Source organism: Erpetoichthys calabaricus, chromosome 2 (genome assembly GCF_900747795.2).
Source record: "Erpetoichthys calabaricus chromosome 2, fErpCal1.3, whole genome shotgun sequence".
In the NCBI taxonomy this organism is placed as follows: Eukaryota; Metazoa; Chordata; class Cladistia; order Polypteriformes; family Polypteridae; genus Erpetoichthys; species Erpetoichthys calabaricus.
In genome coordinates, this window is record NC_041395.2 from 46376177 (window position 1) to 46401974 (window position 25798).

The 25798-nt window shown below is 39.6% G+C and overlaps 1 protein-coding gene across 3 annotated transcripts in view; it reads right to left on the reverse strand.

Annotated features, from left to right (window-relative positions):
• The window catches only part of chl1b (cell adhesion molecule L1-like b), a 173576-nt gene that overhangs the window by 61213 nt on the left and 86565 nt on the right, over nt 1-25798 (reverse strand). For all 3 annotated transcript variants that reach the window (XM_051922351.1, XM_028793721.2, XM_028793720.2), the window contains 2 exons: nt 25486-25597; nt 7627-7811 (listed from right to left, as the gene is read on the reverse strand). In XM_051922351.1, coding sequence (XP_051778311.1) covers nt 7627-7811; nt 25486-25597 — 297 coding nt within the window. The remainder of the gene's footprint in view (nt 1-7626; nt 7812-25485; nt 25598-25798) is intronic.

Below are 25798 nucleotides of genomic sequence, written 5' to 3' on the forward strand. Positions count from 1 at the left end.
ACATGTCCTTGATCTGTGTGGTTAAGAAAGGCACTTATTAGATTTATGAACTGTTAACATCTTCTAAATTAAGATGGATGACAAAAGTCACACTTTCCCTGGGAAGGGCTGATCCTGCTGTATAGCCAGTGCTGCTGGATTTTGGTTCTGGCCCCCACAACCCTGAATTAAGTGAAAATGTATTGTTAGATCTGTATGATTTAAAACGAAGCTTAGAATCTACCAGAAGCCAAGGTTGCTGAGTTCCTATTCCATCTGTAGATCAAGTTGCTTTATAGTTTATTTAGATTTTCTCTTTTTGAATTTTTCTCTCTAAGGAAGTTTTCAGTCTTGTTTTCTTTTACGAGAATTGGTATTCATCCAGAAATGTAATCTTGAGTGGCAGCTGGTTAATTGAAACTGCCACGCCAATGTCCTGTACTGCTATGGATTTCAATAATTCTCGACCAACCAACTTGGAGAAATGCCATGTGCGGTTGAATGGACTTCTCCATTGAGGTACAAGTTAAACCAACGTAAGACTGTGTTACAAACAGCGGTCTGCTAATTGCTTGATTGGTACTTTGAGATTTCAAGTGCCACGTGCAGCACTTACAGTAAATCTGAGAGCGTAACAGCTGAAATACGGCCATTTTGTCATTACGTTTCACATCACCTTACCAAAGCTGTATCTATAGGCCTAAAGGTAGAACGCAATTTGTCAAGAATACTGCTCTCATTCAGGAAGTTAGAAAACCGTTGAAAAACACTTTTTTCTAAGATCTTTTTTTTAATAATTTTTTTCTTTATTTTCAAAAAGCAAAATATTACAATGGCATATTCCTCAATGAAATAAATCATAATAACAGTTGTGGTGGACGGTTGGGACTCTTGCCCGGTCGGGATGCCTGGAGAGCAGAAGGACTGGGAGAGAGGCATTATCTTCCCCCCTGATGCAAGAGGGCAGCCCCCGGATTGTATCGAGGTCACGGGAATGGAGCTTAGAAGCTCAACCCTGTTGGGACTCGTGGCCATCGCCAAGGGGCACCCGGATCATTCTAGATCCGTGGACTGCAGCACTTCCGCCACGCCAGGAAGTGCTGCAGGAAATTCATCAGGATGCACCTGAAGCACATCCGGGTGCAACATAAAAGGAGCAGGAGTGGGGAGGCAGAGGAGAGAGCTTGAGAGAGAGGAGCAGAGGTGGAAGAAAAAAGGAAAGAGAAAGAAAGGAAAGGAAAGAGGATTGCGAGCGATTTGTGCTGATTTGTGCATTGTTTGGTGCTATGTGCAGGAGACAGCAATACAAGTGTGTGTTTTGGAACGTTTTCCTCGGTGTCTGTTTGTGTTTGGGGCTGAAACTTCATACAGTATAACAGATACAGCAATTTTCTTCAAAATCAATCCAAAGAAAACAAAGAAACAATAACAATGCAAAAGGAAACACAAAACCAGAGAATGAGAAAATAAAGAGAGGCATGAAAAAATCTAATTTTTTAAATATGCTAGAACAATGAACAGCATAAAAGAGCCAATCATAGGCCCAACACGCTTATTCTAAAATGATGTTAAATAATTCTTGTCATGTTTTAAAAAGTTTTGGGCATAACCTCTAAGAGAGAATTTGATTCGCTTACCCACTAAGTTATCGAAGGTGAATTGGAATCTTCCAGTCCAGTCTGCGTGCTGGTAGCATGGTCTACAATATTAAATATTTCATATGATTTCACTCTAATATCGCCCTTAATGGATTAGGAATCACTGTGGCACTATGGCTGTCTGAGACGTAAAAATGTTTGTCCAAAATGATGTTAATTTAGAGCACTCGGGAAAACAAGTGGCCTAGTGATGCTGAAGCTAGATGGCGATGTTCACATGCCCTGGGTACATTTTAGACAATTTTAAATGAGGCAAATGTGAGTGATGGAAGATTTTTGGCTGAATTATGGAATGCTTAGCACATATAGAGCTAGAGGGAATTCTGTGTATGGCTGACTTCCATTCCTTTACTAAAATGCTGAATGAAGGATCCCATTCCCATTGTTCCCTAGGCTCTTTGAAGGACAGATTATTTGAAATATTTTTAGATGTTGTTGAAATGTTGTCTGAGTCTTCATCAAGATTAACAAGTATGGCCACTGGGATAGATATGGGTGTAAAGTGTAGAAAGTTGGATAGGCTTCTTAGAACAAAATGTATAATTTTATGTAGAAAAAAAATGAGTACTGTATATACTTGTGTACAATTCTGGTCTTGAAACCTGAAAAATCGATCATAAGATCAAACCCCGACTTATTCGCCCGTTCAAAAATATGACACTTCATTTTCTTTTGTTTTGCATCTCTTTGCCTAATCCCATCTTACATCAGTTTCTCAGACACATCGAATTTTGCTGCAGCAGCACAGTGACCAATTTCTTTTGCCACTTCAATGACTTTGCATTTAAAACCAGCTTCATATTTACTTCTGATTGAACTCTCTGCCGTAAATAAGGGATAGCTCTTATGATAAAGGTGTATGAGGGTGTGAGATACAAAAAACACAAAACAGTGCAAACGTCGCTTCGGAACAGTTTGGGTATTACTGTGTGGTCACGTAGGCACAATACACAGAAAAAAAAGGATGTGTGCTCCGTGGTGACTCTCTCAGGTGGCCGTTAGCGTATCATAATCTCTTGGATCAATAGCGTGAGTTTTCTGCATTCGACTTATACGACCAACATTATAAAATACCGGAAATTATACGGTAAAATTAAGCCCCGACTTATTCGCGAGAGAACTTAAATGCGAGAACATATGGTGGCTGGAAAATTAAATTTGGAGCATACCCGTTTATAACACGCAAATATATTAACTATAGAAGAGTCTTCATTCCTGGCGTTTTCCATTGGTTAAATCCTGAGCAGGTTTAAGAACGCTGAAAAAGGTGATTATTGTGTGTAGGAGCAACATATAAGAGCTATTCTACCTTGAAATGTATCCTGCATTGGTTTCATATTCTAGGTAACTAGATGACTGGATTGCTGGTAAACAGATGATAGTTAGTATTGATCGGATCACACAGCAGGACACACAAAAAAGATTTAGAACAAGATTTGCTTTCTCTTGCAAACAAGGCTGGTATAAATTCATGAATTTCTTTGAATTTCCAAAACTTTATTGCATGTATTGCAACCAGTTCAGGGGACTACCGTGTCCCAAATCTCAGACTCACTTACACTCAACACAGTCACAGGTTCAGTTACACTCTGTTTATTAAACACAGTACCTTAAATTACACCAAAAAACAATTGAAGACACACACAGATATTCCAATGTCTTTCCTTCTCCTTGCACTGAGCTTTGTCTTCTGCCTCCTGATGTGGATTCCTTGGGTAAGGCAGAGTGGCTCCTTTAAATTGGAGCTGGGAGTATTTGTGGTGCCAGGGCATAGCCCATAGGAATCACTTCCAGATTAAGAAGAAATCTGCATGAATGGGGCCTATGAATCCCGGCAGCACACCCTAACAGCATCTATGGAACCCAAAAGAGCTGCTCCACAGAACTACAGTTCCCAGCATACTATGCAAGTGTCTGTATGGGTGCTGAACCTCAGGTATAGTACCATCTAACATACTGGAGGAACAGGAGCAACAGAAAGTTGATAGATAGATAGATAGATAGATAGATAGATAGATAGATAGATAGATAGATAGATAGATAGATAGATAGATAGATAGATAGATAGATAGATAGATAGATAGATAGATAGATAGATAGATAGATAGATAGATAGATAGATAGATAGATACTTTATTAATCCCAATGGGAAATTCACATGATTGCCCCCCTCCCCCCCAAACCTGTCTCCCCATTTTACATGCCTCCCAACCAGGTAAGGATCTTTGGTCTACCACAACTGGAACGCCAGCGGACCCACTTCTTCAAGGGCATCTCCTGACTGTCTCTTGGCTGAGGAAGGATGTTCTGATGGGCTGGCCTACCACTCATGCATGCTGTCCATTATAGTATATTTGCCGCTTACTAATAAATCTAAAAGTTTGGGAGTGCCATGCCACCTTCTGTTTTAGATCTTCTGGATGTGTGGCCATTTTTATTTTCATATGAATGATGTTATGATTAAATCTGATTTCTTAAAGAATGATTTGTTGATGTACATTGGGATACTTTGCAATAGGTATAGCAGCTTTGGGAGGATGTTTGTTTATTTTGACTGTTTAAATTCTTCCTCTTTAGGTAAGAGGGAATGTAGACCATCTATTATAATTTGTTTAATTTTTTCTGTAGTATTTCCAAAACTGTTTTGAAAAAGATCTTTAGAAAACTGTCAGGGATTGAGGAATTTAGATAACCATTCTTGAGTAGATGGCTTAAACTCAGACATTCAGACATCGTGGACTATCTTACAGACAGACCTCAGTGCGTCTCAGGAACTGCAAGTCTGACATTGTGATCAGCAACACAGGAGCACCGCAGGGGACTGTACTTTCTCCGGTCCTGTTCAGCCTATATACATCGGACTTCCAATACAACTTGGAGTCCTGCCACGTGCAAAAGTTCGCTGACGACACTGCTATCATGGGCTGCATCAGGAGTGGGCAGGAAGAGGAGTATAGGAACTTAAACAAGGACTTTGTTAAATGGTGTGACTCAAACTACCTACAACTGAACACCAGCAAAATCAAGGAGCTGGTGGTGGATTTTAGGAGGACCAGGCCCCTCATGGACCCTGTGATCATCAGAGGTGACTGTGTGCAGATGGTGCAGACCTATAAATACCTGGGAGTGCAGCTGGGTGATAAATTGGACTGGACTGCCAATACTGATGCTCTGTGTAAGAAAGGACAGACTATACTTCCTTAGAAGGCTGGCGTCCTTCAACATCTGCAATAAGATGCTGCAGATGTTCTATCAGGCGGTTGTGGTGAGCGCCCTCTTCTATGCGGTGGTGTGCTGGGGAAGCAGCATAAAGAATAGGGACGCCTCATGCCTGGACAAACTGTTGAGGAAGGCAGGCTCTATTGTAGGCATGGAGCTGGACAGTTTGACATCCGTGGCAGAGCGACGGGCACTCAGCAGGCTCCTGTCAATCATGGAGAATCCACTGCATCCACTAAACAGTATCATCTCCAGACAGAGGAGCAGCTTCAGCGACAGACTGCTGTCACTGTCCTGCTCCACTGACAGACTGAGGACATCATTCCTCCCCCACACTATTCGACTCTTCAATTCCACCCGGGGGGGTAAACGTTAAAATTATACAAAGTTATTGTCTGTCTGTATACCTGCATTGTTATCACTCTTTAATTTAATATTGTTCTTTATCAGTATGCTGCTGCTGGATTATGTGAATTTCCCCTTGGGATTAATAAAGTATCTATCTATCTATCTATCTATCTATCTATCTATCTATCTATCTATCTATCTATCTATCTATCTATCTATCTATCTATCTATCTATCTATCTATCTATCTATCTATCTATCTATCTATCTATCTATCTATCTATCTATCTATCTATCTATCTATTTTAAAAGCATCTGGAAAACCCAATCTTTAGAACCCTGTTGATCCGACTGTTAAAGATCACACTGAAGAAAACAGATGAATGATGTTTCAAGGGTTGGCACTGTCACCTCATACCTCTCCTTTTCTTTTGCCTCCAGACATGAAGAATGATGACAAAAAGATCACAGATGTCACTTCCAGATCTGTCAACTTGAAACTGACCCTTCCTGCCAACAATCTTAAATGAGCCACCACCAAGTTGGCAGCCAGTCTTACAACAGACTTGCAACTAGAAAGACATCTCCATGTGACAGCTGTTGCTACATTTTTCTTAAAACCTTTTTCAGTTATATGGGATTCACCATTGGTACCCCAACTCTTCATCTTTGCTTGTGCCTTTTTTTACAAGACTCATTTATTTTAGAAAACAACTCCCTACTTTTCTGCCACTGAAAAAGTACAGGTTCAGTTTTTAGAACTTGTTTTTACTAGAAAGAAACTGAAAGTAAAAATAAGTGAAAGCAAACTAAATGTTTACCCCACTGAACCTACCGGAAGGGAGTTTGCCACACTTTTCCACTATAGTGTTGTGCTATTCACTTTTACCTTATCCATTTCTGTGTTCATATACAAAAAGGATTAAACACTTTTTACCATTAGAGGGCAAGCAAATCCCTGACCAGCAAAATCCCAGTGCTTCCACTGGACCTACAACAAATATAAAAAGTGAAGGATGTTTGCTAATACACCTTCCTTAACCGAGTTTTTCTCCCTAAATAATAAAACTTTCATTAACCCATCAATTTAATTTTTGATCAATATTTGCCCCGCTTTGTTGCAGACAACCTTCATGATCTCCTGCTTGCCTCTCTGTGTCACTGGACTGCATGCCTGGGACTCTTTAAAGATGACTGAGACTCCTCCAAAATTGGCCTACTGAGCAGCACACATACCCTTCTGCTAATATAGAAAATAAAAAGTAATGTATTGGCATGGATAGATGTAAACTTAGTAAGAATGTATATAAGCATTAAACTTAGTGCAAATTAGGTATGTCAAGTAAATAGTTAAATAATGGCATTTGCCATATTTCTTTTTTAGTTAAGCTCAGAGAGAAACCACCAATATTTAGTAATTCAGAAAGATAGAGAAGGGAGAAGAATGACGCACAGAAACTGCCTGAGGTCAGAGAAGGGGGAACACCTGTTGTTTGAAGGCTAGGGATCTGCACTGGCAATTGGAAGGTTGCCGGTTCAAATCCCATAAATGCCAATAGGGACTCTGCTCTGTTGGGCCCTTAACATACAATTGCTGAGTGCTTTGAGTAGTGAGAAAGCGCTATATAAATACAAAGAATTATTATTAGTTAGGAATTAAGGGAAGCTAAGAATGAAGACAAGCGATAAGCTGAGAACAATATTGTTGGCCAAGAAAGGGCCCGCGAGAAGCCAGCTGGAGTAGGGAGTCAGAATAGACAGCAAAGGCATTGTTACGAGCGAGGTCAAGATGATAAGAAATTATTATACAAACTGTGATTTTTGGCTTGTTTGAGGGTCAGCTTAGTTTGACCTAATTGGGTCGAGTCTGCGTGATTGTTTATTGCGATAAAATTAATTACTCTGTTTGCCTGCCCTTCGACTCCTAGAGCCTTCTTTCAAGGTGGGAATCTTTGGCGTATTTTATGCCCCGACACTAACAGCTACTCGCAACTACTGAGGTCTTGAACAATTTCCAGTTGCATTTCATATTTCGCTCAGACGTGTAATAGCCATTCTCAGAATGCCCTCACTACCAGTTTATCTTTTATTGGTCTGCCAAGCACACCACAAATGATGATCAGCTGGCAGCTCAGCACCCATCTTTAAAACTTTGGCTCTATCAACATGACTACAAAGAAAGTCACTGATCTTGGGCCCTAAGCACTCTGGTGCCAGGGACATTTATAAGAAACTTAATATTCAGAGCTGGCATCTGCTATTGGCTTTGTGCAACAACAACAGCAACAAATCTCATTCCACTGGCTCCTTGGCTGCAAATAATTTTAGGTAAGATTCTTAAAAAATTTAAAGAGATCATATAAAAAATGACATCAATTAAGACTTAAATTAGTGACAGATACTGAAAATTGTAAAGCATTTACCTTCAACTGTAAGATAGAAATAATGCTCTACACTTCCTAAATCATTGGCAGCACTGCATTTATATTTTCCGTCGTCCATGTCTGTAACTTTAGATATTATAAGAAGTTTTCCAAAGTTCTCCTTCTTTGTTCTCCCTTGTGGTAGGTCTCCATTTACTTTAGTCCATTCAATCTCTGGAGTTGGGCTAGGAAGTGAAAAAAAGTCTTAATCATTTTTCACAATACTAAAATTTAACATATTATACAAGGCAAACCATTCCCTTACTTAGCTTACTTACTTGTTTAATTTCCTTAATTTTCCCTTCAACAAATACTTCTACTGTGGAGACATGTCAATACACATGTACTCATATTTGTTTTTGTGCGTGTTAATATATTATAATAAGAGTAGGTACCATCATATCACACTGAAATAGACATGGCACATTATTAGATAAATGACGCACACAGGGGGACAGAAAATAATGACAACTCCACCTACTGTTACTCTGGAACTACCTGCATAGGTCTCACTACCTCATCTAATCAGTGAGGTAGCTCATGTTCATGCCCACCTCAAAGCACAGTACTGTGTAAGTGACTACCTACAGTCAGCATCCATGCCATCTGCACTTCAGAACAGGTCATCCACCTGAAGCTAAGCATGTTCAGGCTAAATGTCCCAGCTAAAACATGGATGGGAGACCACCTAGGAGAAGCTTGGGTTACTGTAGGAAGAGGTGTTGGTGAGGCCAGCAGGGGGCACTTACCCTGTGGTCTGAATGTGGATCCCAATGTCCAAGTGCAGTGATGGGCACAATGTGATGTAAATATGGCACAAACCTTTGGATGAGATGTAAAATTGAGGTCCTGACTCTCTGTGGTCATTAAAAATCCATGGGCATCCTTCAGAAAGTGTAAGGTGTTTCCTGATGTCCAGGCTGAATTTCCCTCCACAGCCTTCTGACCCCCTGATCATTTCCTGTCTCTAACTGGCTCTCTCTCTCACCACTTCACCACTTAATAGCTAATGTGTGGTGAGTGTGCTGGCAAAAAATGTCTGCCATTGCATCATTCAGATGGATGCTACACATTAGTGGTGGTTGAAGTGGCTACCCATTCACTGAAACACTTTGAGTAGTGAGAACGGCACTATATAAGTGTAAAGAATTATTATTATTATTATTATTATTATTGTCTTCATAACCCAGCCAAAGGGGATGCACAAACCAGTGTGTTTCTTCGTGCCGGTCCCAAGCCTGGTTAAGTGAGTAGGGTTACGCCAGGAAGGGCATCTGGTGTAAAATTTTGCCAGATCAATATGCGATACTGGATAGGTCGAGCCCTGGGTTAGCAACGGTCACCACCAGTACTGTTAGCCAACAGGGTGCTGGCGGAAATTTGGTTACTGTTGGCCGAAGAAGGAGAAGAGGAGGCTGGGGGGGTGGGGGGGATTGTGATGCATTCGGAGGAAAGAGGAGAGGAGGAAGGTAAAGAGAGTGGAACTGAGGGTAGGAACTTTGAATGTTAGCAGTATGACTGGTAAGGGGAGAGAGTTAGCCAATATCATGGACAGAAGGAAGGTTGATTAATTGTGCGTACAAGAGACTAAATTGAAGGGGAGTAAGGCCAGGTGGATTGGAGGTGGATTCAAATTGTTCTGTCATGGTGTGGAGAGAAATGGAGTAGGGATTATTCTGAAGGAACAGTATGTCAAGAGTGTTTTGGAGGTGAAAAGAGTGTCAGACAGAGTAGTGATTATATAGCTGGAAATTGGAGGTGTGATGACCAATGTTGTTAGTGCATATGCCTGGCAAGTTGGGTGTTCGATGGATGAGAAAGAAGATTTCTGGAGGGAGTTGGATGAGGTGATGAACAGTGTACCCAAGGGACATACAGTAAAGTGGTGATTGGAGTGGATTTCAATGGACATGTTGGTGAAGGGAACAGAGGAGATGAGCAGGTGATGGGCAGGTGTGGTGTCAAGGAGAGGAATGAAGAAGGTCAGAAGATAATGGATTTTGCAAAAAGGATGGACATGGCTGTGGTGAATACATATTTTAAGAAGCGGGAGGAACATAGACTGACGTACAAGAGTGGAGGAAGATGCACACAGGTAGATTACATCCTATACAGAAGAGTCAATCTGCAGGAGATTGAAGACTGCAAAATGGTGGCAGGGGAAAGTGTAGTTAGGCAGCATAGGATTGTGGTTTGTAGGATAACATTGGAGATCAAGAAGAAGTGGAGGAGAGGGAGGGCAGAGCCAAGGATCAAATGGTGGAAGTTGAAAAAGGAACACTGCAAGGTTGAGTTTAGGGAGAAGGTGAGACAGGCACTGGGTGGCAGTGAAGAGTTGCCAGACAGCTGGAAAACTACAGCAGTTGTAGTAAGGGTGACAGCAAGAAAGGTGCTTGGCGTGATATCTGGACAGAGGAAGGAGGACAAGGAAACCTGCTGGTGGAATGGGACAGTACAGGAGAGTATACAGAGGAAGAGGATGGCAAAGAAGAAGTGGGATAGTCAGAGAGATGCAGAAAGTAGACAAAAGTACAAGGAGATAAGGTGCAAGGTGAAGAGAGAGGTGGTGAAGGCTAAAGAAAAGGTGTATGATGAGTTGTATGAGAGGTTGGACACTAAGGAGGGAGAAAAGGTCCTGTACCGATTGGCTAGACAGAGGGACCGAGCTGTGCAGCAGGTTAGGGTGATAAAGATGGAAACGCACTCACAAGCGAGGAGAGTATGCTGAGCAGATGGAAAGAGTACTTTGAGAAGCTGATGAATGAAGAGAACGAGAGAGAGAGAAGGTTGGATGATGTGGAGATAGTAAATCAGGAAGTTCAATGGATTAGCAAGAATGAAGTAAGGACAGCTATGAAGAAAATAAAAATGGAAAAGCTGTTGGTCCAGATGACATACCTGTGGAAGCATGAAGGTGTTTAGGAGAGATGGCAGTGAAGTTTTTAACCAGATTGTTTAATGGAATCTTGGAAAGTGAGAGGATGCCTGAGGAGTGGAGAAGAAGTGTAATGGTGCCGATATTTAAGAATAAGGGGGATATGCAGGACTGTAGTAACTACAGGGGAATAAAATTGATGAGTAGTAGAAGCTAGGTTAAGAAGTGAGGTGATGATTAGTGAGCAGCAGTATGGTTTCATGCCAGGAAAGAGCACCACAGATGCGATGTTTGCTCTGAGGATATTGATGGAGAAGGCCAGAAGGAGTTGCATTGCGTCTTTCTGGGACTGGAGAAAGCATATGACAGGGTGCCTTGAGAGGAGCTGTGGTATTTTATGATGAAGTCGGGAGTTGCAGAGAAGTACATAAGAGTTGTACAGGATATGTACGAGGGAAATGTGACAGTGGTGAGGTCTGCAGTAGGAATGATGGGTGCATTCAATGTGGAGGTGGGATTACATCAGAGATCAGCTCTGAGCCCTTTCTTATTTGCAATGGTGATGGACAAGTTGACAGATGAGATTAGACAGGAGTCCCCGTGGACTATGATGTTTGCTGATGACATTGTGATCTGTAGTGATAGTAGGGAGCAGGTTGAGGAGACCCTGGAGAAGTGGAGATATACTCTAGAGAGGAGAGGAATGAAAGTCAGTAGGAATAAGACAAAATACATATGTGTAAATGAGAGGGAGGTCAGTGGAATGGTGAGGATGCAAGGAGTAGAGTTGGTGAAGGTGGATGAGTTTAAATACAGTATTTGGGGTCAACAATTCAGAGTAATGGGGATTGTGGAAGAGAGGTGAAAAAGAGAGTGCAGGCAGGGTGGAATGGGTGAGAAGAGTGTCAGGAGTGATTTGTGACAGATGGATATCAGCAAGAGTGAAAGGGAAGGTCTACAGGATGGTAGTGAGACCAGCTATGTTACATGGGTTGGAGATGGTGGCACTGACCAGAATGTAGGAGACAGAGCAGGAGGTGGCAGAGTTAAAGATGCTAAGATTTGCAATGGGAGTGACGAGGATGGACAGGATTAGAAATGAGTACATCAGAGGGTCAGCTCATGTTGGACGGTTAGGAGACAAAGTCAGAGAGGTGAGACTGCATTGGTTTGGACATGTGCAGAGGAGAGATGCTGAGTATATTGGGAAAAGGATGCTAAGGATAGAGCTGCCAGGGAAGAGGAAAAGAGCAAGGCCTAAGAGGAGGTTTATGGATGTGGTGAGAGGGGTCTTGCAGGTGATGGGTGTAACAGAGCAAGAAGTAGAGGACAGAAAGATATGGAAGAAGATGATCCACTGTGGCAACCCCTAACAGGAGCAGCCGAAAGAAGAAGAAGAAGATTATTACCTTCATCTTCTCCAATCTCTCCCCCCACACCCCATCTTTATGCTGGCATGCCTTCATCCTTCCTGTAGTGTTGTTTTAGCTTTTTAGTCATGGGGATACTGAACTGACGTGGTTTTAAACCTCCTCCTGGAGTCACTTATGGTCAAACCCAAAATTACTTGCAAGTGCAGAATAACAATCTATGAGGTCACCTAGTTAGACGGCTGATTAGTAGCTTCAGAGACCACTGTACCCATGAACACTGCAGAGCTTTAAAGGGTTTGGTCCCAGGGCTGACTCACTTAAAAGCTTCACATGTTACCACACCCTCCACTTTGTGCCACCGGCTGACAGACTGAGGGAAACAGCTAACCACCCCAGACCTCACCTTTACAAGGACAACATGGCCTTACTTTTCATTCGAGAGCACATGCTGCTTTCTTTTGGCCATTAAGTTCTATGCTTATCTATCTACCTCTGTGGTCTCACACCTGTCATTCTCTCCAAAATGTCACAGAAAAACATGACTCTCTCTTTATACATACAGCAAGGACACAAGAAATTTGATTTGTGAGAGGAGACCATTCAGTCCATCTGGCTCGTTTGTTTAGCTAACAGCTTAAGCAGTCCCAATATCTCATTGAGGTTCTTCTTAAAGTTTGTCAAGATTTCTGCTACAACTACATGTCTTGGTTGTTTTTTTCCAGATACCCACAACTCCTGACTTCAGTCTTAAATGCACTTCCCCTTAATTTCCACTGTTTTCCTCACATACTTGAATCACCCTTTAGTTGAAAAAATTAATCAATGCCATTGAGGATTTTGAAGACCTGGAATACCTCTCCATGCAGCCTCCTGTGCTTGAGACCATCCATCTATCTTGATAAGTTTAATTTTAATTGGAGACAGAGCCATTGCAGAGCTGGCAGGTAGCTAACATCATCAAAACCCTGTTATGTAAATGGTGTATTTCTAAAGGGAAAAGGGGCACATGCCTCTGGGCACACTCTCAGCTCTGTAATGGCTGCTGTGAGGTTAGGCTTTTCCTTTTGGCTTCTTATAATGTTGCTATTGCTAATCATTATTGTTTTAATATTTAAATGTGGCCATGTGGGCATGGGAGGTAACTGAAAGGGTAGAAAAAGGCCTAATTCCATGCTGGACCAGGGGGTAGCAGAGTGCCTTCATCTTTTTCATCTACAGACCAACCACGGGAAATTCCACCTAGACTCAATGACGTCACCTTCTGCCCCCCAAGGCCCGATGACATCACTTCCGGTGTTGGGGCTGATGACGTCACTTGTGGTCCCGGGCCCAGGAGACACCACTTCTGGTTCCTGCCACAATGACGTCATTCCCCCTGTCTGACTTTAAAAACTGCCATGTTTGTCTGTCTGAACTGTTCTGTTTTTCGATTGAAGTCTGTCAAGACCTTTTCATTTTGAACTAAACTGTCAGATTTGGCAGCCTATTTCAAGTATATGGGCGGCTGCCCCCAAGTCTTTTCCTGTGTTGCTGGAGTCATTTCACAACGTAAATATCATTTGTATTACAGGGCATGTAGCTGATGAGACCCAGTAAGAATTTTATATTACAGTGAAATAAAGAATTACAGAGCTGTTGGACGAACGCCTTTTTGTGGCCTCTGTCATAAACCACAACACAGCGGACAACCTGAGACAGAGGTTACACAAGCACTCAGAGCACCATGTTAAGGACAAGTGGATTGATTATTAAAAGTTTAATGTCCACATTACAAAGCTCACCACTGATGATAACTGCTCAGTACTTTTTTCATGCTTTTTCTTGTTATGTCTTCAAACTGTAACTGCTGTCAGAGATTATCCTGCTGCACTCTGATTCCAGTTCTGGCTACTTTGGATGTGGGAGTTCGAACATGCACGCCGTGGGTGTTCTCTTATTATTATTTATAGCGTGACTTTCTCTGTGTGGTTTGTAATATTTGGGCCTTTTAACACCCTCCCTACTGAGCCTTTATGTGTGTGAGTGACTGTGACAGATAAGCCATTTTAGTAATCTGATTGCACAGCTTATGGCCCCACGCACAGACATTTATCAGCAAGTCTCCTCTGAGTGAGCTCTTAATAAGTCAGGAGAGGGCAGGCGATGGAAATGAGACCAGGACGCCTCAGTGGAGATAAGAGTCCTGAAACACTGCAGACTGTCAGACCAGAGAAAGGCAAACAGGGATGGATGACAGTCAGATAGATAATATCAAGAATGTGTTGAATGTAGCATTCCATTGAGCATGCTGAAGTAAAGGGCTTTGAATTAGGTGCACTTCAGCAATACAAGCTGTGACATTTAATTGATTTTAAAGAAAAGTTGAACAATTTACACTAATAATGGTTCTCATGTAGACAAGCCCATTATTAAAAGAAGCCTAGAAAGGCTGATAGGCAAAGAGAAGTCAAAAACAAGTTGTAAATTTGTCATTTTGTCTTAAGTCCTACCAACCAGACAGAAAACTGAGATCCTTTGATGCTGACCTTTGTGCCATTCCAAAGGCTTGTACTGCAAACCTTTTGTGAGTGTGCATCAATAAGAGTACTGGATTCTGATGTCTGGAACTCTTCTTCTAGGTCTGTTTGCAAAGCTCCATCTGTTTACACATTCAGATCTCAATTAAAAAAAACAAAACAATTCTTCCATGATGTTTTATTGCTTTAGCTGGAACTGTATGCTGTACTTGTATTCTTCTGTAATGAATGCATTGATCCATGTATGATGAAATTGTCACTTCATCCACTCCAATTTACACCCTCAAGTAACCCACACAGACATGGGGAGAACATGCAAAGTCCACACTGGGAGGACTAGAGACTTGGACCCCAATCTACTTAAAGTGAGGCAGCAGTGCTACCACTGCACTACCATGCCTACTTATTAAATTATCCATACATCCATCCATTATCCAACCTGCTATATCTTAACTACAGGGTCACGGGGGTCTGCTGGAGCCAATACCAGCCAATATAGGGCACAAGGCAGGAAACAAACCCCGGGCAGGGCGCCAGCCCACTGCATTATTATATTATATATTATATTATATTATACTAGCAAAATACCCGCGCTTCGCAGCGGAGAAGTAGTGTGTTAAAGAGGTTATGTAAACATATATATACATAAACATACTGTATATACATAAATATATACATATACACATCCACATATATATACATATATCAACATATATATACACATACATATATATATATATATATATATATATATATATATATATATATATATATATATATATATATATATATATATATACACACACACATGCAGACACATATACATATATATACATATACATATTTGTATATCTACATATATATACACATATATACATATATATACATATTTGTATATCTACATATATATAAACATATATACATATATATACATATTTGTATATCTACATACATACACATATATCTATCTATCTATCTATATATATATATATATATATATATATATATATATATATATATATATATATATATATATATATACACATACATATATATATATATATATATATATATATATATATATATATATATATATATATATATATATATATATATATATATATATATAGCTGATTACCCAGTGGATTCGCTCACTGAGTGCAAGAGAAAAAAATAAAATGTATGTATAAAATAAGTTTAATTGCCAAATTTATTTTTCCACAAATAAAGAGCACTTACAATAACATAGAAATCAATATAAACAACATTAACATCATTATCATTTGAGAATATGAAGTAATATATAAGAAGCACATTGCATATAAATATAAATTATTAAACATTAAAATGTTCTTCTATAAAACACTACCGTGGCTATTCGTTTGTCTGTCCAGGATTTTAAATCAGCTGTAGCTCGCAAACCGTTTCACCTATTGACTTGAAATTTGGTACACAGATACTACGTCACGTCTACTATTCGCTTTCCCACACATATGAACACATATATATATATATATATATATATATATACACACATACATATACACACACATACACATATATACATATACATACATAGTGCGTTGCAACACGGGCTGTGATTGTTACATGGGAGGGAGACGACAAATCACAGCTTCCCGCTTTCTAATCGGGCTTGTGATTGCTGCTTTGACGGATGCCCAGATCCCACAGTATTTCCCCTTATTTGAGGCGTTAGGCAAGTGTAATTGAATAGCGGTGCTGCAAGTTATTACTCTTTTTATCTTTATTTTATGTTATTGTACAATCAACTGAGAGCTGCGCGCACCAGTGCGTGCGTGGCGGATGCGTACGGCTGACGTTTTCATTGTCTACCACCTTCGCTAATCATTCTTGAGGCAGATTGAAGACTTAAGTGCCAGCTTAACTGAAAAATTAAAAAAAACATACTAAGTTTAAAAAAAAATCAGTTTTAACGGGAAAAGATGCCGACGAAAGAAGAGAAGCAGCGAGACGCTAGGGTCAAGAGCTGCTCATTAAGCAGCAAGCGCATCAACGTCTGAGCAAACGAATGGTAAACGTACAGAGAAAGAGGATAAATACTATGAATGGTCATGTCAAGTGTATTCACTCCACGTTATTGTGCAGTGCGCTGTTACTGGTATTTTGATAAAAGAATCTGAATAACATATAAGAAGCGTATAAATTATTAAACAGTAAAACATTAACATTTAAGAAGTAAAGATACATTGAGTACTACTGTAGTGCTTTCGGGTATAGTACATTTTTTGTTTGCCCATTACATGCATAAATGTATACATTTTTTGGTGTACCTACCCAAGAACATGCGACATGACCCGGCAGTTAAAAATTTATCGCTCCAGCAATTTTAACTCTGTTACAAAGTCATCTAATATGGTATTGCAAACGGCAGCGGGAGCGTTTCTATAAACTCAATTTAAACTTACTGTTTACACCGTGCTTTGAAGATGCATAGTATGCGACACGTGTTTCGCCGTAATTGTGGGCTCATCAGGAGTACACAGTCACTGCACTCCCTTACGGGAATCGATCCTCGGACGTAGAGGCGAAGCCCCTAACATTGTGCCACGGCGTGAGGTTCGTTCATTTGACAGCATGTAGATCGGGGTAATTACATTGCAGGCATTCGTAGTCTGATTCACAATCTGATTGTATGGGTGGTTACCTACCAGGTAACGCTTGTGGTTGGTGAGCAAGTCGGCTAACTTCTGCCACGGTGCCCTCTTTCAGTTGCGAGAAGCAGATCATACAATGGTTGAAATAGTTTAATATATATAGCAAAATCACCGTGCTTCGCAGGGGCGAATATGGTATTGCAAACGGCAGCGTTTGTATAAAGTTAAATTTACGGTTTATACCGTGCCTTGTTTCATATTGTTTTCCTACCTTATCAATTGTGTAATGTGTTTTTTGAACAGGTTTGATTTATGGAAGTGATCACTCCTGCTGCGTTCAGTCACTTCACGTGAGCCACTCTCTTGTGTGATGTTGCGATGTCCACGGGTTTATTTAATGTTAGCTAAGACCCGGCAGTTAAAAGTTTCTCGCTACAGCAATTTTAACTCTGTTACAAAGTGATGCAAACTCTCGTTTATACCTCGTGTCTTCTCATTAAACTTGTATCTGGCGAATATGGCATTGCAAACGGCAGTGGGAGCGTTTCTATAAAGTTAAGGTTACGGTTTACACCGTGCTTTTTTATACCTCGTGTCTTCTCATTAAAGTTGTATCTCGCGAATATGGTATTGCAAACGGCAGCGGGAGCGTTTGTATAAAGTTAATTTAGACTTACGGTTTACACCGTGCTTTTTTATACCTCGTGTCTTATGAAGATGCTTGTATGCGTCACTCACTCGCTTCTTATTGTTTCGCTGCCTTGTCAATTGTGTAATGAATGTTTTCTTCTGCGCTCTTTGGGGCTCCTCCTTCTTTTCTACGTACTGAGTTCACAGTCAGTTCACGTGATTACGTGGGAGGCGTGATGACGCGACACGCAACTCAGTCTCCTACGGCCATCTTGCTGCCTACCATTACAGTATATGGACAAAAAAGAGGTTCCAGTTATGACCATTACGCGTATAATTTTGAAATGAAAACTGCCTAACTTTTGTAAGTAAGCTGTAAGGAATGAGCCTGCCAAATTTCAGCCTTCCACCTACACGGGAAGTTGGAGAATTAGTGATGAGTGAGTCAGTCAGTCAGTGAGTGAGTGAGTGAGTCAGTCAGTCAGTCAGTGAGGGCTTTGCCTTTTATTATTATAGATTATATTATATTATATTATATTATAAAAAAAATAGAATAGAAGGAGACAAGATGTGATTTTCTTAGAGAAAACTTATACATCCTGCGAGAAAGAGATTTAACATGCCCGGGGCCAGAAATAAAGGACAAAGAGTAGATGACAAAGTAGAACGTCATAAAGAATTCAAAAACATTGGCGCGGTACACATGCAGAGCAGGTTAGAGATAATAGAAGTACGAAAATTCAAAAGGCTTAAAAAAAGGATAGGAAAGATCGCATTAGCGCAAACAAACAGAAATTATTACTTGGTGAAATAAAGGAACAGTGAAAAGAGATCAAATATATTGTTCGGATTTAAACTTTAAGTTGGAGACTTGTAGATCATCTAATTCGTGTTGCCAGCGAGAATTAAACGATTCCAAAAACGTTGGTGCAGTAAGTATGAAGTCCTGTGAAACGGAGACTTTTAACATGAGATTCTTTCAAGTCACGCCCATACTTACAACTATTTTCAAACAAGACCACGGTCATCTAACCTCAGTCGTGTGAATGCTTTTGTCAGATACACTTCCTGTGCTCTCAGCTCTTATAAATTTTATCAGGACAATAACTTTATACGTTCTAGATGACACGTCAACGACTAAGTGAAGAAGGAAGAGCTTGGACAAACATTCGAAAAAGTTGCGTTGTCATGATGTAAGTCCAAACATGGAATCAAAATTCAATGCGATCTTGAAGAAAAGTTAATTCCAAATATTGTTTTTACTAAAGTTTTAAAGTAAAAGTGAAAATAATGCATGTGAAACAATTCCCATGAAAATAACAATCTCTTTAAATTGTATATCCGGTAAACCAAACCTGGGGGTGGGCAAGCAAAGCGAGCAGGGGGCGGAGCCCCCTAGTTATATTATATTATATTATATTATATTATATTATATTATATTATATTATATTATATTATATTATATTATATTATATTATATTAACATTCTTAAATCAATCCTGGACAGGGTGCAAGGCAATATAAACACATAGGAGCAATTTAACAACAATATGAACATGTGGAACCAGTTTTGAATAACCATTTAATCTGACCAGCTCTTCTTTGGTCATATGGGAGGAAAACTAGAGAACTCACAGGAAAACCCACAAAGACCCATTCATGTACACACTCACACTCCCACTCACCAAAAAGGTCCAATTTAGAATCATTGATTAACATAACTGACCTTTGGGAAAATGGGAGGAAAAATGATATAGACATGAAAAACTTCACATGGACAAGGCCTTGGCATTGGATTCAAAATCAGGACTCTTTATTGGTGAAGCAGCTTGACAGTGCTTACAATTTTTGCAACTGTGCAAAATAACATTCAGAAACTCACTTAATCCACTTCAGGGTTGTGGATTATATTATCTACTCTCTATATATAAAATCCTAAGCCTAAAAGTGCAATGATTTTCTGCAATGAATTTATGTGACGTTGTTATGTCACATTTATTGTCACGCTTTAAATCACGCTTATTTTAAAACCTACATATATATGTTTGGTATCATTCTTTTCAGAATTTATCGAACTTTAATGTGATGTTGCTAGATTTTCAGATTCTTATTCCGTTTTAAAATTATAAACTAAAATATCAAGAAAATCATTATTTAGGTGATTTAGTTAGCTGTGTTACGATGACCCATTGCATACCACTTTAGTTTTTGTGTGATTTTTCCTGTTATTTAGTCTTTTTTTATTATTTTATCTATAAGAATGTCAGTTAAAATGAATGGATTGTTAATTTAGTCTCTTATAAATACTTATTGAGCATAGTGGGCCGCAGTTTAATAGGAATACTCCAATCGGTAAGAGAGTAAATATTTTATTCTCATTTCACGATTTTTACTCCGTTAAATAATAATTAATTTTTCTTTTACATATTTATAGAATGGGCAGCACGGTGGCACAGTGGGTAGCGCTGCTGCCTCACAGTTGGGAGACCTGGGGACCTGGGTTTGCTTCCCGGGTCCTCCCTGCGTGGAGTCTGCATGTTCTCCCCGTGTCTGCGTGGGTTTCCTCCGGGCGCTCCAGTTTCCTCCCACAGTCCAAAGACACGCAGGTTAGGTGGATTGGCGATTGTAAATTAGCCCTAGTGTGTGGGTGTGTTTGTGTGTGTGTCCTGCATTGGGTTGGCACCCTGCCCGGGATTGGTTCCTGCCTTGTGCCCTGTGTTGGCTGGGATTGGCTCCAGCAGACCCCCATGACCCTGTGTTCGGATTCGGCGGGTTGGAAAATGGATGGATATTTATAGAATTTCGTGATTTTGGCCGCAAGTGGGGTGGCCTACCAGGCTGCAACTGGGGGTTGGATGCCAAAGGCGCCAGGGCGTTTGGCCCCCCTAGTATTATATTATATTCCAATACAAAGTCAATATGGCCTAATCTGATAGCAATGGGCAAAAAGTAGAACACAGTGCTAGACAGGACACCAGTCCATTGCAGGGCTCACTCACTCACCACACGGCCATGTTACCAGTCAAAGACAGGTAATAGAATAAACTAAAAAATATTTGGTATCTCTTACCCTATGCACACCTTCAACTCCTTTTCTCTTCTGACTGACTCCGTCTCTCGTGAATGTTCCCATAAAACCTGCCTCTCAGATTTTGTCATTTTGAGGTGTATTTCTCGCCTCCTGTGTGCTTTTATACTTGTCATCTTTGAAGGAAGCTGTCAGCATTCCTCCTACACCTTTACTGTTCCTTGTGTGTTGCACACTCACACTTCCTCTTTCCATCACATTAAAAAGCGAGACTGACCAATCACAAATAAACCCAATTGACCAATCAGATTATCCTTAGGGTCTGGACACGGAGACCTTTGTATATTATATTATATTATATTATATTATATTATATTATATTATATTATATTATATTATATTATACTAGCAAAATACCCGCGCTTCGCAGCGGAGAAGTAGTGTGTTAAAGAGGTTATGTAAACATATATATACATAAACATATATACATATATATATACATATACACATCCACATATATATATACATATATCAACATATATATACACACATACATATACACACATACATACACATATATATACATATACATATTTGTATATCTACATATATATACACATATATACATATATATATACATATACATATTTGTATATATACATATACATATTTGTATATCTACATATATATACACATATATACATATATATACATATACATATTTGTATATCTACATATATATACACATATATACATATACATATTTGTATATCTACATATATATACACATATATACATATACATATTTGTATATCTACATATATATATACACATATATACATATACATATTTGTATATCTACATACATATACACATATATCTATCTATATATATATATATATACTAGCAAAATACCCGCGCTTCGCAGCGGAGAAGTAGTGTGTTAAAGAGGTTATGAAAAGAAAAGGAAACATTTAAAAAAAAACGTAACATGATTGTCAATGTAATTGTGTTGTCATTGTTATGAGTGTTGCTGTGTTTTATATATATAAAATACACACACACACATATAAACATATATATACATATACATATACACATATATATACATATCTACATATATATATATATATATATATATATATATATATATATATACATATACACATCCACATATCAACATATATATATACACATATATACACACACACACGGTTTATGGGTGATGATTGTTTTACTCTTTTTATCTTTATTTTATTTTATTGTAGAATCAACTCCTATCTGCACACAGCAGGGCAGCCGTGGGCGGATGCGTATGGTGTATTCACTCCATGTTATCGTGCATTGCGCTGTCAGTGGTATTTTGATAAAAGAATTTGAACAACATATAAAAAGCGTATAAATAATTAAACAGTAAAACATTAACATTTAAGAAGTAAAGTTACATTAAGTACTACTGCAGTGCCTTCGGGTATACCTCATTTTTTGTTTGCCCATTACATGCTTAAATGTATACATTTTTTGGTGCACCTACCAGAGAACACGCGACATATAACCGAGCGTGGGAGAAGCATGGATTTTAAACACGCGTTGAGTTCATCTGCTGGTCTCCCTCGTGGAATAACTGGTAATGTTTGACTAAAATCTACAGCGAGTAAAACGACATTACCTCCTATTTTTTTTTTTACGATCTCTGAGATCTTGCTTTTTTCGGTTCAAGGCTTCATAAGCTCTTTTATGTTGTATGGTGTACTTATCCCAAACCATCATCTTTGAATGTTGCAAGACTTTCGCCTTGTATGTAGATCGGGGTAATTACATTCATTGCATTCCTAGTCTGAATCACAATCTGATTGTATGGGTGGTTACCTGGCACTGTAGGGTTGCCACCCGTCCTTTAAAATACGGAATCGTGCCGCGTTTGAGAATGAAATTGCGCGTCCCGTTTTGAATCAATACTGGACGGGATTTGTCCCGTATTTTTTTTATCATTTTTTTTTTTAAAGCAGCGTCTCATGCAAATCATCCCACACGCATTTTATGAAGATGCCTCCTTTCCTACTTTTGATTGGGTAATACTTGATGTCATCGTTAGTTTGATTGGTGTTTTTAACTGTCCAGTGAGGAGGGCGTGTCTTTTAAGTATAGTCTGCAAAGTGTTGGCACTGAGATGTGGCGTCAGCGCCATAGTTGAAGCCCCTAACGTTGCGGTCAGCAAGTCGGCTAACATCCGCCATGTGCCGTCTTTCAGTTGCGAGAAGCAGATCATAGAATGGTTGAAACTGTTGCCCCTAACGTTGCGCCACGGCGTGTGGTTCGTTTATACCTCGTGTGTTCTCATTAAACTTTTATCTCGCGAATATGTTATTGCAATCCGCAGCGGGAGCGTTTCTATAAACTTAATTTAAACTTACGTTTTACACCGTGCTTTCTTTCCCTTATGAACATGCTTGTATGCTTAACTCGCTCCGTTCTCAATTGTTTAATTAATTTTTTGCTCTTAGCTGTTCGCGGCTCTTCCTCCATTTCCCCCTACTTCGTTCTTTTATCTCGCGAATATGTTATTGCAATCCTTAACGGGAGCGTTTCAATAAACCGATTGAAAATAGTTTTGCATTTACCTTTTTAGTAAAAGGCGAGCTTTTAAGCCTGAGAAATCACCCCGTAAATGCACACGTTTAATTGCACATGTGTTAATATGTATGGTTACACAGTATTAAAAGACACTGAACAACGTCAGTTACCTTTGTTCCCGCGTTTGATAAAAGGTGAGCTTTTAAGCCTGAGAAATCACCCCGTAAATGCACACGTTTAATTGCACATGTGTTAATATGTATGCTTACACAGTATTAAAAGACAGTCAAAAATTAACGTCATTTACCTTCGTTCCCGCGTGTGACTCGTGCTGTAAATCTCTTCCTTGTTTTTAGTTCACGTGATTACGTAGGAGGCGTGATGACGCGATACGTGACTCCGCCTCCTCCATTACAGTGTATGGACAAAAAATATGTTCCAGTTATGACCATTACGCTTTGAATTTCGAAATGAAACCTGCCTAACTTTTGTAAGTAAGCTGTAAGGAATGAGCCTGCCAAATTTCAGCCTTCCACCTACACGGGAAGTTGGAGAATTAGTGATGAGTGAGTCAGTGAGTCAGTCAGTCAGTCAGTGAGGGCTTTGCCTTTTATTATTATAGATTATATTATATTATATTATATTGTTTGTCACCTCATAAGGAAGTTGATTATTTCACTGTTCCTGATGCTGCTAGAATAATCTTTGGTTCCATTTTCCCCTATAATTGTTAAGTAGTCTTAGAAAATAGATTAATCTATCATATAATAAAACAGTAAAGACTGTGTGTGTGTCAGGTTCCTCAAAGCAATCTGATTGGTCAGTTTGTCTTTAGTGTGATTGGCCATTTTGGCTTTGGTGGTGTGGTCGAAAGAGGTCATGCGAGTGTTAGACACATGAGGAGGAGAAATGTCATAGGAGGCATGGTGAGGTTAGAGAGCAGCCTTCAAAGAAAGGAAGCATAAAAGTGGACAGGAGGTGAGAAAGGTGCCTCAAAACAGAGAATGAGAAACAGGCAGAACAGAAACACATTCAAGAGAGCTAGTACCAATGAAGAGACGTTCAGACTCACATAATTAAAGAATAAAGGTGCTGAAGGTGGATGTGAGCAAAGACAGAGCAGTTATTCTATTACCTGTCTCTGACAGGGAGCGTGGCTAGTATGTTATTTTTTGCCAATGCCTTCACCCAGATCATCTCACAAAATCACATTATATGCCAATGCAGGAAGATTAAGTGACTATGAGGAATTAGACTATCCATCTTTTTGTTTAAATTTTTTCCCTGCTTGTATATCTCAACCTGGCACTTTAATTTTGGTTTGGATCTAGACTCAGGTTGATTTTGTGTGGAAGGTGAATGACTTTTCCATGGTCGTGTCTACATCCTCCCTCTGGTTTCCTCTGACAGCAGAGAGAGACATGAAATGGGTCATGTGTAAGCACAGATGTGCCCTTCATAAAGAAGCACTGTGGTGAGGGTTGAGTTCTTCCTTGCACACACCAGCTTGATGCAGTCTTCAAAACTGAATAATTTTGACCCTCTTATTAATTCCTGATACAGTATATACATTACATCTCTATATTAAGTCCAGCTTCTGACCAAATAACCATAATATGGGGTGGAGTGGTGGCTCTGAGGCTAAGGATCTGCGCTGGTATCCCGAAGGTTGCCGGTTCGAATCCCCATCACTGCCAAAAAAAGAGATCCTACTCTGCTGGGCCCTTGAGCAAGACCCTTAACCTGTAATTGCTCCAGGGGCGCTGTACAATGGCGGACCCTGCGCTCTGACCCCAAGGGGTATACAAAAACTAACAAATTCCTAGTACAAGAAATTGTATAAGGCGAAATAAAGAACAAAAAAAAAACCTGCTTACAGAACGTTCCTGTTTATTAAAACATTGCATGATGTTAGACAGACATGATCGATCAGATACCCCGTGGTGGTGTCATACACAGTATACTTCAGTATACACATAAACTTGAGGTTAATTAAATAACTGTAAATCATTAACATAGAAAGTGGATGAATGCCTGTAATGTAAAGTAATGTCTAGAAGTAAAACTAACACCAAATGAAGGACTAACTAAGCTGTAACTAATCCATAACTTTAGTTTTTTTTCCTGTAATTTTAAAATATTTTCTTTGAATGAAGTTTAAAGCTTTTGTGCACAGTGAGTGAAGCCTTCAGCAGCGGCATGCAGCTCAGCAACATCAGTTACTTACAGTCCTTCAGCGATGCACTCAAACTTGACTGTGTCTCCTTTCATGGCACTTATATTAGAATGAACACCAGTGGGGGTCATCAGGCTGGGCCGTACACTCGCCTCCGTGTTTGCTGCAAAGTGAAAAAACATCAGTGGATGAGCATTACATTAACTTTACATTTACAGATAAGAACGCAGTAGTTTTGCAAAAATAAATCCAAAATTAATAGGGGTTATTCAGGCCAACATAGCTAGTCAGTCCATAGTCAAAACATAAAATATCACTTAGATGAGATCTGATGGCGGATGTTTGCCAACTGGCTGACCAACCA